This window comes from Trachinotus anak, unplaced genomic scaffold (genome assembly GCF_046630095.1).
Source record: "Trachinotus anak isolate AG129_WGS33_773 ecotype Australia unplaced genomic scaffold, CSIRO_AGI_Tana_v1 ptg000002l, whole genome shotgun sequence".
Taxonomy (NCBI): Eukaryota; Metazoa; Chordata; class Actinopteri; order Carangiformes; family Carangidae; genus Trachinotus; species Trachinotus anak.
Window position 1 is genome coordinate 2,982,276 of NW_027273853.1, and position 17,181 is coordinate 2,999,456.

Sequence of the window (17,181 nt, forward strand, 5' to 3'; positions counted from 1 at the left end):
ATTTTAGAATCATAACAAATCTAATTTGTGTAGATTTAACCACTGTGTTTTGAATATGCTACTCTCTGGGGCTGACTGAGTGTGAACTGGAGGCCAAGACTGAGAGGGAGAAAAGTGTCTCTAAATTTGTTCATGCAGTGACAGCAAGGGAAGCAGCACAAAGACCACAACCCATCCTCAGCAGATTCTCTGTGGCCACCATAATCAGGACATTCAGAGAGGAGAACAGGTTTTATGTATTTGTCATTGAAAGTTCACTGCACATATATACAGTGAAGGAGGGGAAGTCCATCACTGTACTCTGCCTGTAGCAACTCAGAAAGGGTCAAAGGTCAATGATTTCACTATGTGCAGTTTTGCTGTACTGAAATGTTACTGTTTGCAAGCTGAATCCAGATATTTAATATTTCTCATAGTACTTAGAGCACAGGCAATACTGAAACTGTTGGTGAGTTGTGAATATTTTTTTGGGGAAACATAAAATGACTTTACTCTATAATGAACAATGAACATTTCTGGAGCAACATGCACTGAACACTGTGTTTTCCATTTTTTATGTAGTGTTTAATGAACGCTCTTTGGTGTTTTTATTTTGATTGGCTTTGTCTATGATCTGAAAACTGAGTTTGATTTTGAGCACAGATGAAATGATTTAAGGTGATTGTTTGATTTTGTCATAGGTTTGCTGAATGTAGTTTGACAACTGGGTTTTGTGTTTACAGTTTTGAGAAAAGCATAAACATACAACACTTCAGCACACACTTGCATTCATCTCCACTCTCTACACATATATCACACACACACACACACACACACACACACACACACACACAAACACACACACACACACACACACACACACACACACACACACACACACACACACACACACACTTGTACTTCCATCTTTGTGAGGACACTCATTGACATAATGCATTCCCTAGCCCCTTACCCTAACCTTAACCATCACAACTGAGTGCCTAACCCTGACCCTAACCTTAACCTTAACCTAAACCTAATTCTAACCATAACTCTAAAACCAAGTCTTAACCCTCAAAATGTGATTTGAAGGTGTCTCAAAAAGTGAGGACCGGCCAAAATGTCCTCACTTTCCCAAAATGTCCTCACTCTGTTAGTAAAATACTTTTTTTGGTCCTTACTATGTAGCAAGTACACACACACACTCACACACACACACACACACACACACAGAGGAAAGGATTACAGTTATTTTAAATGGGTCTGTAAAAACTAGAAACTAATATTCATGTTTGTTGCAGCAGTGTCACAGACCTGGGAATTGTGGGTAAATACTCTGTCAACACAAAAGTTACAGTTACAGTTACAGTTACAATAATAATAATAATAATACACATTGGTTTTGCATTGAGGCTATGACATCCACCTTGTGTCAATACACACAGGCTGGGTCTTGCTCATTTGCTTTAATTCACAGTGCAAATGATACCACTCACAAGTTGTTTTCTGTTGAGCACATACATACCTGATCCAGGACTTCCAGTATATCCTGGTCTTCTCCCTGACAGTTCCTCCGTTGTTTCTGATGATCTCACTTACCTCGCTGCAGTTCTTGTTGAAGCAAGACAGGATTCCTGCTTCAGGTGGTGCAGTTGTAAAGCACAGAAATTTCCAACTGATCTTTAAAAAATAACACAAATAAACACAAGGATTAGAGTCTGTACCGTGGGTGTTGTAACAACTTTCACGTCAGTGTGACCTCACACATACATTATAACGTATTAACTACCTACTGTTGCTCTCATTTCTAAGATCTTGTTAATTTTCGGTTTCCATGTGAAAACATGCATTTTAAAGTTCCTCTAAAGACATGTAAACTCTGCTATGATGATTATTTTCTTTAACATGGTTTTTCCCACATAAAAAGTGGAAAAAAGGAAAATTGGGGCTGAAAGCTCATCTACTCTTACTTCCTCACTGAGAAATCTGGATCAGGACTTGTGCCCCGCCCACCATCATTGCTTGCAGGTGAAAGAGCAGAGAGTATCAAGATGGTTAGAGGAGGAAACAGAGAAACTCAGCCACATGTATGAGCCTCAGTCTGACTCAGACTCAAGAGTTTTTGAGGAGTTTGCTGTGCCAAAAATTGGCGACTATAAGACGTATCAGATCGGTAAGTATAGCTGTTTGTTCATGCTTGTTAGCTTGTAACTGGCAGTGGCTGATACAGTGTTAGTGGCTGTGCTTGTGTAAAACTCTCACTTTCTGTACTAACAAGAGCTGTCACTACAGAGCTACACTGCAAAGGCTGAACCGAAATGAAACTGTCTGGTTGACAAAGGATTTTCACTGCACATCACTCAGCTCCTGTCGCTTAGCAACCTTTACAACACATAACTTTTTTGCCCCAAAACTTGAGGTTTAAAGACCCTTGGTGTTAACAGTTGTACCAATAGCTGTTGAACTGAGCTGAAACCCAATACTTGGATCTGTTGGTGGTTTTTACTTTCGTTACCAGTGCAAAATGAATCTTGAGATAGGCTTCCAGGGAAACGAACGATCCACCTGTTGGGGCCTTCATAGCAAGAGTGGAACACACTGTTGTGACTAACCTGAGGGGCATATCCTCAACTAACAAACACTTGACAAGTTGCACATTAAAATGCCATCATGGTACAATCAGAGCTGTCAGAATCTGTAAGTGTTTAACATGCAGGTCTTGTCAACAATCTTTAACAAGTCTGTTTTAATCAGAAAGCAGATCCAGGACTGTCAATTCAGTCTTCTACCACACAGGTCCAGTTTGATGATGCTGTTTGCCTTTCTATAATCAGCAGAGAAACAAAGTGTTCCATCAAGCAGAACAAACAGGCCATGTTGTTGTAAAATGTTCAACGTCATTCTGCTATATGGTGAATTCAGTCCACGGTGATTCTGCAGCTTAACTACACCATGTGGCAGAACATTGGTTTGACAAAGAAGCGCCTCCAAATATTCAACAAAGATACCAGCACACATTTTGACCTGTCACAGCATGAAAAACACAGGTGTAACTACTGACATGGATGATTGCTGAATTTCATTGATTATCTAAGACATTCAAGCAAACAGTCATAATCGGAACTAGGTCCTGGAACTGCCTCACTCAAATGTCATTAATTAAACCCCTGCTTTTCCTGCTAAGACAATATGTCTTCCATCAGTCCACCTGCCTCAGTCCACAGAGAAATGCACACAGCCTGTATTCAGAAACTGAGCCTTAAAACCAGCTGTCAGGACTTCTGGAACTTTGTGATGTCACAACAAAGAACCGCTCTCAGCCACGCCCCAAGCCCCGCCCACCTGGACCCACCATCCAACCTTGCAGGATTTGGTTTCTCTGAGTGTTTACCTGTATCTGCTATACTTTTATTCAATTACTCAGAAAACAGTAAGCTAATCAGTAGAGAGGATCAGAGCCTCTCTTCTGATTGGCTCATCGACCAGTAGTTACTAGAGCTCCAGAGAGAAGCCTGAGAGAGGAGATGCAAAACCACACTGAGATAGTTTTTGGTTCTCAACACCACAAATATACACTATATTGCCAAAAGTATTCGCTCACCTGCCTTGACTCGCATATGAACTTAAGTGACATCCCATTCTTAATCCATTGAGTTTAATATGAGGTCGGTCCACCCTTTGCAGCTATAACAGCTTCAACTCTTCTGGGAAGGCTGTCCACAAGGTTCAGGAGTGTGTTTATGGGAATTTGTGACCATTCTTCCAGAAGCGCATTTGTGAGGTCACACACTGATGTTGGACGAGAAGGCCTGGCTCTCAGTCTCTGCTCTAATTCATCCCAAAGGTGTTCTATCGGGTTGAGGTCAGGACTCTGTGCAGGCCAGTCGAGTTCATTCACACGAAACTCTCTCATCCATGTCTTTATGGACCTTGCTTTGTGCACTGGTGCACAGTCATGTTGGAAGAGGAAGGGGCCATCTCCAAACTGTTCCCACAAAGCTGGGAGCATGGAATTGCCCAAATTCTTTTGGTATGCTGAAGCATTCAGAGTTCCTTTCACTGGAAGTAAGGGACCAAGCCCAGCTCCTGAAAAACAACCCCACACCATAACCCCCCCTCCACCAAACTTTACACTTAACTGCACAATGCAGTCAGACAAGTACCGTTCTCCTGGCAACCACCAAACCCAGACTCGTCCATCAGATTGCCAGATGGAGAAGCGCAATTCGTCACTCCAGAGAATACGTCTCCACTGCTCTAGAGTCCAGTGGTGGCGTGCTTTACACCACTGCATCCAATGCTTTGCATTGCACTTGGTGATGTATGGCTTGGATGCAGCTGCTTGGCCATGGAAACCCATTCCATGAAGCTCTCTACGCACTGAAGTTTGGAGGTCTGTAGGGATTGACTCTGCAGAAAGACGGCGACCTCTGCGAACTATGTGCCTCAGCATCTGCTGACCCCGCTCCGTCAGTTTACGTGGCCTACCACTTCGTGGCTGAGTTGCTGTCGTTCCCAGTCGCTTCCACTTTGTTATAAAACCACTGACAGTTGACTGTGGAATACTTAGGAGCGAGGAAATTTCAGGTGGCATCCTATCACAGTACCACACTGGAATTCACTGAGCTCCTGAGAGTGACCCATTCTTTCACAACTGTTTGTAGAAACAGTCTGCATGCCTAGGTGCTTGATTTTATACACCTGTGGCCATGGAGGTGATTGGAACACCGGATTTCAATTATTTGGATGGGTGAGTCAATACTTTTGGCAATACAGTGTATCTTCTTATGGATATCAACACCTCAAATAAAACACTGGAAAAGTGTAAAATATGGGATCTTTAATCCAGCATGTAGCAGCAGCCCACACCACTTGCTGAGAAACATGCATGACTGAGGCCCAGGATACATCCTGATCATATGACATATATGGGCAGTTGTACACAGGCTGTCTTGGGCAGGGGTGGAAAACAGAGGGAGTGGGACCACGTGCATGTTAGGTTTCACTTGCTGTGGAGTTCAGTTAACAAGACAAAGAGTTTACAGTTTTGCAGGTATTTGATAATAAAGTGTATGGTCTCATAATGTTGTTGCTCTTGAAAGGCAGATGGCAATGACTCAAAAACTAATGAGGTCATTTTGTTTTTCATGTCTGTCATTCTTGACAGGGACAAGCAGTAGGAGACTATCCCACTTGTTATTTTGTACATGTTGCTCAGTGTAACTGAAATCAAAAATCTATTTTAAAAGAGACTCATGCAAACAGTCTGACCACTGTCTCTCTAGAAACAACTAGGAAATAGTCAAGACATGAATACATGACCAAGATTTTCATGACCCCAACTGAAATCAGGCAAGCAAACAAACAGTCTGGAATTTGGATTAATGACCTAAACTTCCAGTAAGCCACACAAATCCCCAAAGTATTACCCACTGCTGGGCATAAAGGTGAAGTACTACATTCAGAGTGGACACTCCATAACATATCACTAGGGGCATACCACAAAATAAAAAAGGCTTTTAAACAACAAGTGAAACCCAGGCTACCACTGGAGTAAACAAGGCACCTTCATATGTGTTTGAACCTGAATAAATGAGCGCAGAAGTATAATAAATACAGATGTTTCCATACAGGGTATAAGGACTCATCAATCAATCAATCAGTCAATCACTCAGTCACAGCGACGTGTTAGACAGAGCTTTCCACCACTTTCCACCACAAATGAAAGAATGCTGCTCATCCTCCCAGAGTTCCACAGCTGAACCTGTTCTGGAGGCTCGCAGTTGTACAACCCTTTACCAAGACACTCTAGGCTGGGTTTTCCTCTATACGTGCATGGGTGGGTGTGTAAGCTACAAGTTTCAACTGTCATTAACTAAGCCTGAGCTTCTCTCAAGAATTTGAATCCTGATCGTACCAACATGGCTAATTTCCATCCTACTGCACTGTGGAGCTCTACAGAGCAAAAAGCACGAGATGTGTATTTTCACACTCTGAGTTATGCTTATTATTTGAAACATGGCCACTAGGTGGCACCAGTGAATTTAGCTGGTTACAGGCCAAGTCCAGCTCTTCTCTCTGTTTGAGGTGATGGTAGTAGCATATTTGGAAAAGCAAGTGTGTGTTACCCATGGGTTGCTGGTTCAATTCCCTAGATGAAATGAGACTTCTGCATGAACCTGATTTGTAGTTCGCTGTCCTGATAATTTGTTACCGGGCAATGGAAATGTGACACTTTCAGTAGTGTGCCTCTATATCTAAGTGATGGAAATATACAAACATGAAACTTAATACCACCTTACTTTATGAATTTTAGAAATGAGAGGCAAATTCACATGTGTATTCTTAAACCCTCAACATACATAATAGTCTAATACTGCTATTGTACTTTGTAATGCGATAACTTCAATCTGAGTCATCCATTGCAGGAAACCAAAGCAGCCTGTCGTCAGCCCAAAAGGAAATCCAGGCTAATCTCATGTCTGTATCACTATTAAACAAGAACCGAAGTACAGTACAATGAAATCACACAACAATACCATGTATTACAACACGTGATAAAATAAGAATTTTGAATAACATATGATGTCACGTTAAGTGGGGTGACACACTGCTCTGTTAAATTACAAGAGAACAATCTTTTGAGAGTTTCATTAGTGCCAGGACCTTAATGATTTTATTAGCCTTCCATTAGAGGACCATGCTGTCCTTCTTCATTTGAGATAGAACAAATCAAAAAATGTAGAAGTATGAAATGTGTCACAAAAAACACTAACATTACCTTACTTTTTTAAGGCAGCAAACTATTAGCAAACAATTATGTTAACTGAAATATTTTCAATCTTCTATTTTAACATGAAAAAATGGTTATTGTTAGGACACATATATCATTAAGAGATACAAAAATCAGTGATTCTGAGTACATGTATTATTGGTTTATTTATAATTTATCTAGCCTATTTTTGGATAACAATTGCATAATCATGTAGAAATATAGCATGATATGTATTTTTTATTTTTATTTTGGCAGATTTAAAACAAAAATGCTTGATTTACAAGGGATAGGTGTGAACCAATAGGAGATAAGTGCGGTGTCATACGTCAGACGTAAGAGGCGCGTCCGCACCTCGTACGCGGACTTGACTGTAGCACTCCAGCTCCATTGAAAGTGGCTCCCCGGTTCAGATACAGTGCAGGCGGCCGAGGGGGCGGACCGGCGAGAGGAAACTTGACAGAAAACAATAGCAGTCACTCCGCTGACCTCCACAGAACTGTTGTTATTCATCAGCGTTGATATTTCTGAAGACAGTCAACTGTGCCCGCTGACAGACGCGCTGGCGGGTGCGGCGGAGGGGCGCCCGGCGAAGGAATAACGTTAGCAGGAAAACGGAGAGAAAAGTGAGGTGAAGGCACGTTTGAGGAGAAGAAGAAGGGAAGGCGGGCAGCGACAAGTAAACGGACTCAGCCACAGGTAGACACACGTTAGCTGTCGTGGCAGAAGAATCAAAGTGCAGGCGGGTCATGCGGATTTCTCCGGTCGCTGATCGGAGCGCCGCGTCGAAGCAGTGAAAGGTGGGGTGAGAGAAGAAGAAGAAGAAGCAGAAAACAGAAGAACCACACCGCTTCTCCGCCGCTCCGCCGCTCCGCCAGTCCGTCCGAGCGGGCTCCTGACCAGAGCGAAGAGCCGCCATGTCCCGGAGAAAACAGAGCAAGCCCCGGCAGATAAAGCGTAAGGATGAAACAAGTTCAGTACTTGATGTTGTTGTGTTGTTGTTGTGTTGTTGTTGTGTTGTTGTTGTGTTGTTGTGAGCGGCAGCCGTGTGCAGGGTGCTACGCGCACCCCGGGGAGAAGCCGCACGCTGTGAGCGGCGCCTCTGCGGAGCGGTGCGTTCACGAAGTTCACAAGCAGCGTCTCCACAGTAGTTTTATGACGCCGCTTTTATGGGTAAACACCGTCTAAACACAACGCAGACCTACATACGAGACTTCGTTGCGCACTTGATGATATCAGCAAGTCAAACAGAATTCTCATCCAGTGTTTTCTCAGAATGAAGCAGCGCTGTCGCCTCGGTCTGCACTTTTCTTTTCCTCTAAATTATTAAAGCGTCTCTCCGGCAGCCTCGCTATCTAGACTGTGCGACAATATCAAAAGTTTTCATTTAGCCCATTACCCTGCAAAGAATGCTTTTGTCCATTGGCAGCTAAAACTGTAGCCGTGGCTTCCTGTTTAATTCTGTTGTGGAAACGTCAGTGTTCTCTGAAAAAGCCGATGTGAACAGAGATAAAGCAGCGATCCGATGTGAGCTCAGATAAAGATTAAAATTGGATCCTTTTTATTTGTTTTCTGTCTGAGCCAGCGCCGAGGCCGCCGTTGCATTTTTCCCTCTGGCTTTTCACTTCTCTTTTCCAGAGATGGGGCGTCAGATAGGGCGCCTGGCTGATCTCTTCTGCTGATAGCTGCTTACAATTGGATCTTTTTTTTCATCTATCCTTTTAACTCAATAATGCATCTTAGGAGCCGCTTGACAGGCCTTTTTCTTGGTCTGGCGCTTGGCTGGTCTCCGTGCTTGACGAGTTGTTCCTGTTTATAAAATGTGTGAAGGCTTATCGCTGGTGACTGATGTTCAAAGTTTACATAAACGCATATTAATGATGTTGTGATTAACCCCTGCTTGTGCTTTTTGAGGCCTGTTTCACACTGAGCTGAGGAAGAGTCTCAGTCTAAATGTAATGTAATTATACTGGAGATTAGAGATTAAAAGGAAAAAGTGTGGATGAAGGCCTATCTGTTTGGAAGCCACAGCTGGAATGGAAACCATGACATCAGCAGAATAGTTTGTTTGGTAGTTATCACACTGAGCAAATAATAATATCTTGTCATCAGTGATTGTGTCATTGTGTTCCCAGAAACCCTGTGTGTAAAAACAACATTTGGAAGTCTAGACGGTGTGGTATCACATTACTTAAATACAGTTACATATAATATTATAATATTAGGTTGACAGTTGAGCTGACATTTCTGACCAAATAGCCTGATTTAGTATCTGGCTCTGGTGACAGCAGGTGTGTTTTCCCGTTTCACTTTAAAATCTAAAGGTATTTAAAAAGAGGAACCAATGAAAAAATACTTTAACAGATGTGAGATTTTTAAATACATACATCTAATGGTAGTGATCGCCTTTTTTATCACAGTGTTGAGTGTAAGAGGTCACAGCTAGCAAGGAGCATCACATTATATCTTGCTGTGTGACAATTTTTTTATCATTTAAAATAGTTTTTTTACCCTATCGCCATTTGAAGAAGTGTCATTTCCAAGTCACAATGACTGCATTTTTTTAAACATTCATACATAATTAACAACATCTTCATTAAAGCTATAGGAGGTGAAAGGTTTTAGCTTTAGCAAAACAAAAGTCTTGGTTTATTTTGGTTCATATGATCTCTGTATGCCGGTATTTGTGCTATATGTACTGTAGAAGAAGACACACCACTCTGTGAGAAAATGAAGAGTTGGCTTGTTTGTGTCTTTTCTGCCTCCCTAAAACTCCAGCAGTGTGGTAGGTCTCACTTGACAGAAATGTTCTCTGCGATTGCCTCCCTCCAGTATCAGGTGGTTAGCTAGCAGGTAGCTGTTGAGTGTGAATACCACACAGTATTCACTCACATGATATAGTGTTTAAGCTCTGTGGACACGTCCAGGAGTGGGAGCTGTGAAGCAGTCTGTTCCATCAGACTGTGAAACTGACATTAATGTTAGCTTAAGAAGCTAAAGTGCAAAACTGTTACCAGTGTGATTAGGGTGTGTCAGGACATTATCAAACATTGTCAGGCGTGACTTAGTTTAATTTATGTCATAAACCCCCCCCCACCCCCGCACACACACACACGCATGCACGCGCAATCCACTTTATTATTACCATAACTGACCAACCATTTAAAAGTTGATGCTAACAGATACACAGTAATTCTACTTTAACTTCATGATAATGGAATATAATTGAGTAATATTAAGTAAAACACTAATCTAACACCTCAGTGAATGTGGGCTAAATGTTCGATAGAAAAACAAAGTTCAATCAGATTAAACAGGAAAAAATTACCCTTAGAGTATCTCAGCATCAAGCGACATGATTATTTTATTTGTGATAATGCTTGGTAGAAACGAATTTCGTGTAAATCTATGTAAACCACAACCACAGACCTGGAGTTTCACTATTCAGATGATGATGATGTGCTGCTGCACAACTAGACAACACAGTTAAGGTTAATGTTAGCTGCTCACTTCCTGGGCACCATTGAACTCATTGACAGCATGTGTCGTGTTCAGGTGTAGCTGCTGAAGTTCTTTGGTGTTCCACAGCAAGTAGCCTATATACATATGGTTTGTCACTTCCTGTTTTTTCATATCTGTTTCCATAGAGAGGCCTATCAGCTGTGAACTCCCAGCAGGCATCTACAGTAAAGCCAGCAGCGAGGCCTGGAGATGTATTCCAGACCCTGAGGCTGATAAACCCAGGCTAGACTCGGCGTGTATGAGAGAGTGTGTGCACATGTGTGCGTCTCGGGGGTGTCATGGCCGTCTTTATCAGTGCTTCTGGTCCACCATGCTTCCCTGTACACCAGGTCCCGGCTGCTGTTGAGGCCAGCCAGGCTCTCAGCCCCGTGACTCTCTTGTGATTTGGCAGACATTTTGATAGGAAAGAGTGAGAGTGATAAGGACTTTGTTTGGCTGGGGTGTGTGGAGGTTCAGCAGAGGTGGGGGCTAGTGGTGCTACCATTACCACTACTACAATTACTACTAATGCAGTGAGTCCACCATGTTGTTTTCAAAGTGGTATTCGCTGTAACTGATATGACAAATAGTGGTGGGAATCTAGAACTGGTTCCAGTTGAGAACCACTTCCCAGTTGTCAGAACCATTGGAAACATATTCCCTATCAGTTCTCTTTATCCCTTTATTGATGGTGGCATGTTTTTCAGAACCAGGCAGCCATACATGCTTACAATGCAAGGTGCATAGAGTTCCCCAAGTTACACAAGACCCCCCAGCTTTGATGAGGGGATGAAGTGCATCTATCTGTCTAGTCACCAAAGGGGGGGAGCAGACTGAGAGTGAATTGCAGGAACAGTGAACAGGTTAACTTGTGTTCTCTCCTCTTTAAGCTTGATGTCAGCAATAGTAACGTAAAGCTGATGTGCATCTCTCTCTGCTCTCTGTCTGGAAAAGATAACCACGTGAACATGCGTCCATATGACAGATAATATTTGGCGCACATCATTTTAAAACACAATGATTACCTACCTCTCTGTCAAGGTTAAGGTACAACTCTGTATTGAAAGCAATGGATTGACATTGACTGTTGATCAAATATTGAATTTAAGATGTTGATTAGCTGGGCAACATGGATGCAGATCTCTCAGCAAATGAATGGGCCTGATGCAGCTGATAAAATAAATAATAAAGCAGCAGTCTTGGCTAACAGGCTTATGTTTACACTCTATAACTGAGGCTTATTGTATAATATTGTGTGGATGGGACAATGCTCAATGTTATATTTGATTATTTTCTATATTTGATATTTTCTATAATTTCTTATTTATGTTAATGTTCATATTCACTAAATATTGTTTGTTAATACCAGTATGTTTTTAAGGAGGATTGTAGTGGGAGCACTGGGGTGTGACTGGCACAAACCTGTGTAGATCCACTTTTTTCACCCCTCACATAAAATTGATCAGGAATCATTGAAGGAATTGATAAAGAACTGAAGCAACGAGCAGAATTGATAATGTCACTGGTATCAATAAAATCTCATCAGTTCCCATCCCTAATGACAAATTCCAGCCAGGTCACAGTGTTGCTGTGGGTCGAGTTTCATTATCACAGCAGTACACCTTCAACTTCCTGTTTGAAAAGGAGTGAAGCTAAAACCAAGTGATGGATGTTTGTTTGTTGTAATGATGAGTTTCTCTCCTCTTTGCTGTGCGTTTGGAGCTGTGACTGAGTCTGTGTTGCTGCTCATGCAAACTCAGCTCCTCCTGCAGCTGCTTCACAGTTCATCTGAGCCCACTGAACAAACTCCCTGGACGGCAGCAAACCCCTGTAGCAGGTGTGAAGTTGAAAATCAATTTGACATGTTGTTGCATTTGAGTATATGCCAAACAGTTTAAAATGAGGCAATGATTTTTCTTTCATTTTTATTTGCATACTTGGTGTATGCATGCTTAAATTTTGGGTGAGAGCTCATGAGGTTAGAAACAGACTGTTAGCTCTGTATTTACTGAAGGCTGGACGGACTGTTTCTAAAGTAATGTGAGGAAGTGTTGGATTGGACACCACAGATGGACAAAGAAAGAGTGAAATTCTGCCTCTGCAGAAGACGGGTGTTATGGGTAACCACCTGCAGATGAGCTGACATGCACAGCACTGAAATTCAGTACTATGTTGTTTGAAACTGCGTGTCAGGCAGAAAAAGTGTCAGAATCTGTATGAGAATAAAAGAAACAGCTACAGGGGGCATCGGTAACACCAGTTAATTCACTGGAGTCACTGGGAGTAAAAGGAAAAGTGTTGTGCAGGTTGCATGTAGGCTACGTGTTCTGGGTTTGAAATTAATTACATGTTAGTTCTCATCTGGATTTTTGAGAAAGTGGTAGCTACAGGTGCTTCCTTCAGTAACCTCCAGCAGATCTTCAAGGTAAACAGATGATAAGGGCTGCGTGTTTACCAAACTGTGTCTCTACCACTGAGCATCAAAAACTGTTGAGCACTGAACTGAACTGAAGCATTGAATGTCAGGTCAAAACTGTAATGTTGTTGATTTATTCTTTGATCAGACAGTTCCAGACAATAATAATTTAACCAGTTTTAGACAATTTCATTCAGGCAAAGTTCTTGTGCAGTAGTGAGTAAGTTTTTTATTAGTCCAAACTCAGGCTTTTTATTGGCATTCATGAAAAATGAAATATATTTATACATGGTGCTCCACCCTGAGTGATGTAGGTTGGTAGTGTGCAGCTTTTCCCATGATTCTCTGACCTGAAATAACTTTTGTTAAAGCCACCAGGAAAGCAACAGTTGACATCAACAACAACAACAACAACAACAACAACAACAACAACAACAACAACCCCCCCACAACAGAATGGTACATTAACACCACAACACAGCATGGATCTTTGTCGACCCCACCCCCCACCCCAACCTCCCCATACGCTCACACACATGCACGCACACACACAACAACAGTGGATTAAGTGCTGGGCTTTCTGGAGGCCCATAGCAGAGGAGGAGAAGGGGGTGTTTGTGTAGCTGATAGATATTTGTCTGTGTCTCTTTGTGCGTCATCCTCCCCAACGGTTGGTGATCTTTCAGCCTGATAAGGCTTCTCTCCTTGATTGGGAGATAGGAGGCAGGCAGGCAGCCCACTGAGGCTGGATCCCTGGGCTTATATTTTGGCGGTTGAGATGGGAGACGTGATAAAACTTGGCGGCGATTGCTCCTGCTGATATCGCGGAAAGCAAAAGAGAGAGAGAGAGGGAGAGAGAGAGAGAGTGGGGAGGCTGGGCAGATGGAAGGAGAGATGCAGGATGGAGGGCACATTGTAATTACATCTGGTAGTTGCATGCCATTTTGCCAGCGTTTGTCATGTTGTTGTTGGTGGTTTTGTTTGCGACTGGCTGGGGGTGGATCTCCAGATAATTAAAAGAAGGGAAAAGCAGAGGGAGAGCAGGAAAAATGTGCTGTGATAAGAGGGAGGAGAAGAGGAGGAGTGGAGGTAGATAGTGGGAAGAAAGAGATAGAGAAAGAGTGAAAAAGTGTGTGGAATACATAACTGGTAGATGAATGTGTTGTGGTGTGTTTTTAATGGCAGCCCAGCCAGCTTTGCTGCTCCCCCACCCCTCTGTGAAAGATGTTTGGGCCTGATAAAGAGGCCTGCTGATGGTAGATAGATAACACCTAGCAGATCCACACTGCTGATTGGGTGGGTGTGTGTGTGTGTGTGTGTGTGTGTCTTTGTGAGTGTGAGAAAGCTTGGTTCCTATGACATCAGTGCTAGAGCTCAGAGGTCAGCATGAATAATACGCTGCCTCCCACAGCTTAAAGCAAACCAGGACGCCTGCAGAGGCCAGACAAGGAAATCACCACACTAACCTCATCCTCCTTTTCTTCCACGTCGTCTCTTTTTTTTCTCTTTTAGAAAACAGTGGTTTAACTTCTTTAAAGCTTACAGAGGAGGTGTTTTTAGATTCTTAAAACCGAGATAGGCTTCAGCTGAGTGTGTTGCATCTGTGTGAAAGGAATGTGTTTCTGTGTTTTAAACATTTTAAAAAAAAATCAGATGTCTGTGATTGTTATATGGACGCACAGTTGAGAGATTAATTCATTCTTTGTGAGCCAAAGTGAAATAAAACACACAAGCATGTCTAAATTCCAAGGACCCACACACACAAACACACACCCAGAAGACTCACACAGTGCCTTGGTGGCTTTCCCTTGTTTTTTTTTCTCCTTCTTTGTTCTGCTTTTAGCTTGATGTGAACTTTCGATAAGCCGCGGGGCCTGATCTCCGGAGCAGATAGAGATCGCCAAGTGTGATTAGAGTTCTTATCAGGCTGGAGCAGGCCGGAGCTGAGGCTCCACTGCAATAACAACAGGCCCAGGCAGGAGCAGCCGGGGTTCGGACCCTGGCAATCAGTTACAGCCCTAATGGGATTAATGTTGTTGTATAATTAGATGATAGGTGTGAATGCATTTCTTTTCTCCCTCAATCTTTTTCTCACTCATTCAGACCCCCCCATCTCTCCTCTCTCTCCTCCCTAACAAGCATTGTCATTGATTAATTTAATTAAAATTAATACCACGTATTACTCATTCCAGATTCTGTGTAAGATAGCACAGACATGTTGCAAAATTTTGGTGTTCATCGATCATTATCTCCAGGGTGATTTTTTTTTTTTTTTTTTGTTTTGTTAAAGATGTGAAAGTTGAAGAGCCTAGTGTAAGCGGGAGGGGAAGAAAAAGAGGAAAGTAGCAGCATCAGCAGGATGACTCGCGCTGCGTTGATTCTACAGGCAGATATTAAACTAGCTAGATGGTGACTGATTGGGTATCGGACGCAAACGATTCTCATGCTCATGATCAGATAGCTCGATGTGAGAGCTGCATATGACTGCAATCAGTCTTACCCACATATGCATGCAAATATTGTACCTGCAAGGGTTCACATTGAATAATGTGTCGGTCATGTCACCTGCACATTATTAAACTTGACTTCTTGAATTCTTTTCACAATTAAGCTCATAATAGCAACGGTTTTCAAGAAGGTGTTAGCTTCTCTGCATTGATGTGATTGTGTGTTTGCAAGGAGAGGGTGTGTGTGTTTGTGTGTGCATGGTCAGATACACCAAAGGGGGAAGCTGGCAGGGTTACAGAGGAAACACTATTTGTGTTCAGTGTGTGGATGAGTTATTACCCTTTCCTGCTATTTACCCAGGGGACAGCCTCATGGTGAATTATGCCTCCCCAACTCAGCACTGTTGTAAACGGTTTCACCCTTGACCTCGGTGCTGACGACTTCATAGATGAGGGAGGAGAGAAAACATTACCTCCACCAACAGTAGCGTAATCTACGTCCAAGCCGCTCGCTTTAGCAGTAATTACCACTCTGCCGGCTCTTCCCAGGGAGCTTTGTCAGGGCTTAACTCAGGGCTGACGTGCTCTCTGTTAGAGGCGGTGGATGTTTAACCTGAGTAACTAGAGAATTCATGCTTTCTCCTCGAGCTGCTCTCCAGTTGGCACGTGAAAAAGCAGGTTTGAGGGGACATGTCATTGTCATCTTTCAAGGTTTTCATCTATATTTGTCAGTGACGTTTTATTATTTTGGAAGTACATGGAAATGTCAAGAGTGAAGGAAAGAATAGCAGAATATATACCTCACTTTACCAAATGGAGCTCAGGTGTTTGGAGGGTAAAAGTTAAAACAGCCGTGTGTGTAGTTGCTGGTTATAGAAGTTGTATGTGTGGGATAGCTGTGGGCCACGTGGCTCTGATCTCTGGTCAGAGTGACTCTGGACAATCGAAGGAAAGTGTGTTTGTGTGGATATCTGTATATATGTGTTTGTGTGTGTGTGTGAAAGGGAGAGAGACGGCCAGTGTTATGACAAGGCCCCCCAGCGGCAGTGATAAGACAGACCATTTACTCCTACTGTGCTGAGCGCCCTGTTCCAGGGTGTTAAGGCAACCTGGGCAAACAACACCACCTGACCTGCTTTTACAGCCCTACACACACACACACACACACGCACACACAGAATTTGTAACTGCTCTTATCCTGACCGACCCACAATAAATGCAACTGTAGCTCGAGTTAGCTTGAATTCGCAGATCTCTGATATTAAACTGAACAAACAGTCAAGAGGTCAAGAGTCGAAGGTCACAGCAGCCCAACAAACTAAACAGATCATGAAGTGCTTAATACACACACATATACACACACATTTATTCACAGTGACCTTTGAACCCATGTGCACCTGCTCCTGTGCAGTCAGCCGTCAAGTGAAGACAAAGCCTCCTCATGTCAAACTGTCACTGCTAGGTGACTCTAAATATTAAATAAAATATTTCATTGACTTCTTGTTTGAGAAGCTGAAAACAGCAAATATTTGCATTACATTTTTGCTTGAAAAATGTTCAGTTAATCATCAAAATAATTGCAAATTAATTTCCTGTCAGTCGACTTTAGAGCTGTTGCAGCTCTACAGGCTTTGATACAGGAGTCTGCAATATGCATGATGGATTGTGACATAACCTACTCAGTTGTGTTCACATGCATAGATATCTGAGTAAATGCAATTGTGTAACTTACTGAAAATACAATAAACAAACATGTAATGTAATACTAAAAAAATATTGCTTATAAAAAAATGACAGCTCTTATTTACTACTAGTACTTGAAGTGCTATTTTTTTTCCACTTACTTGATGAGAGCTGTCCAGGACCAGAAGCAACAAAGCCCCAAATCGTGATGCCCCCTCCACCCTGCTTCACCGTGGGGATGATGCTTTCATGTTGGTGCTCAGAGCCTTGTTTACATCATACATGGAGCTGCATGTTCTTCCCAATTCAACCTCAGTTTCATGAGTCCCTAGAACATTTTCCCAGCTGTGTTGTGGGGAGTGAAGCTGCTCTTTGGTAAACTT

General features: G+C 42.5%; 1 protein-coding gene across 3 annotated transcripts in view; it reads left to right on the forward strand.

Annotated features, from left to right (window-relative positions):
- The first annotated feature begins 7,136 nt into the window (after positions 1-7,136).
- Positions 7,137-17,181, forward strand: part of zfpm1 (zinc finger protein, FOG family member 1) — a 109,603-nt gene continuing 99,558 nt past the window's right edge. For 2 of the 3 annotated variants that reach the window (XM_071490307.1, XM_071490323.1), the window contains exon 1: positions 7,137-7,723. In XM_071490307.1, coding sequence (XP_071346408.1) covers positions 7,669-7,723 — 55 coding nt within the window. In that variant the 5' untranslated portion in view covers positions 7,137-7,668. The remainder of the gene's footprint in view (positions 7,724-17,181) is intronic. The other variant, XM_071490317.1, reaches the window with a different exon arrangement.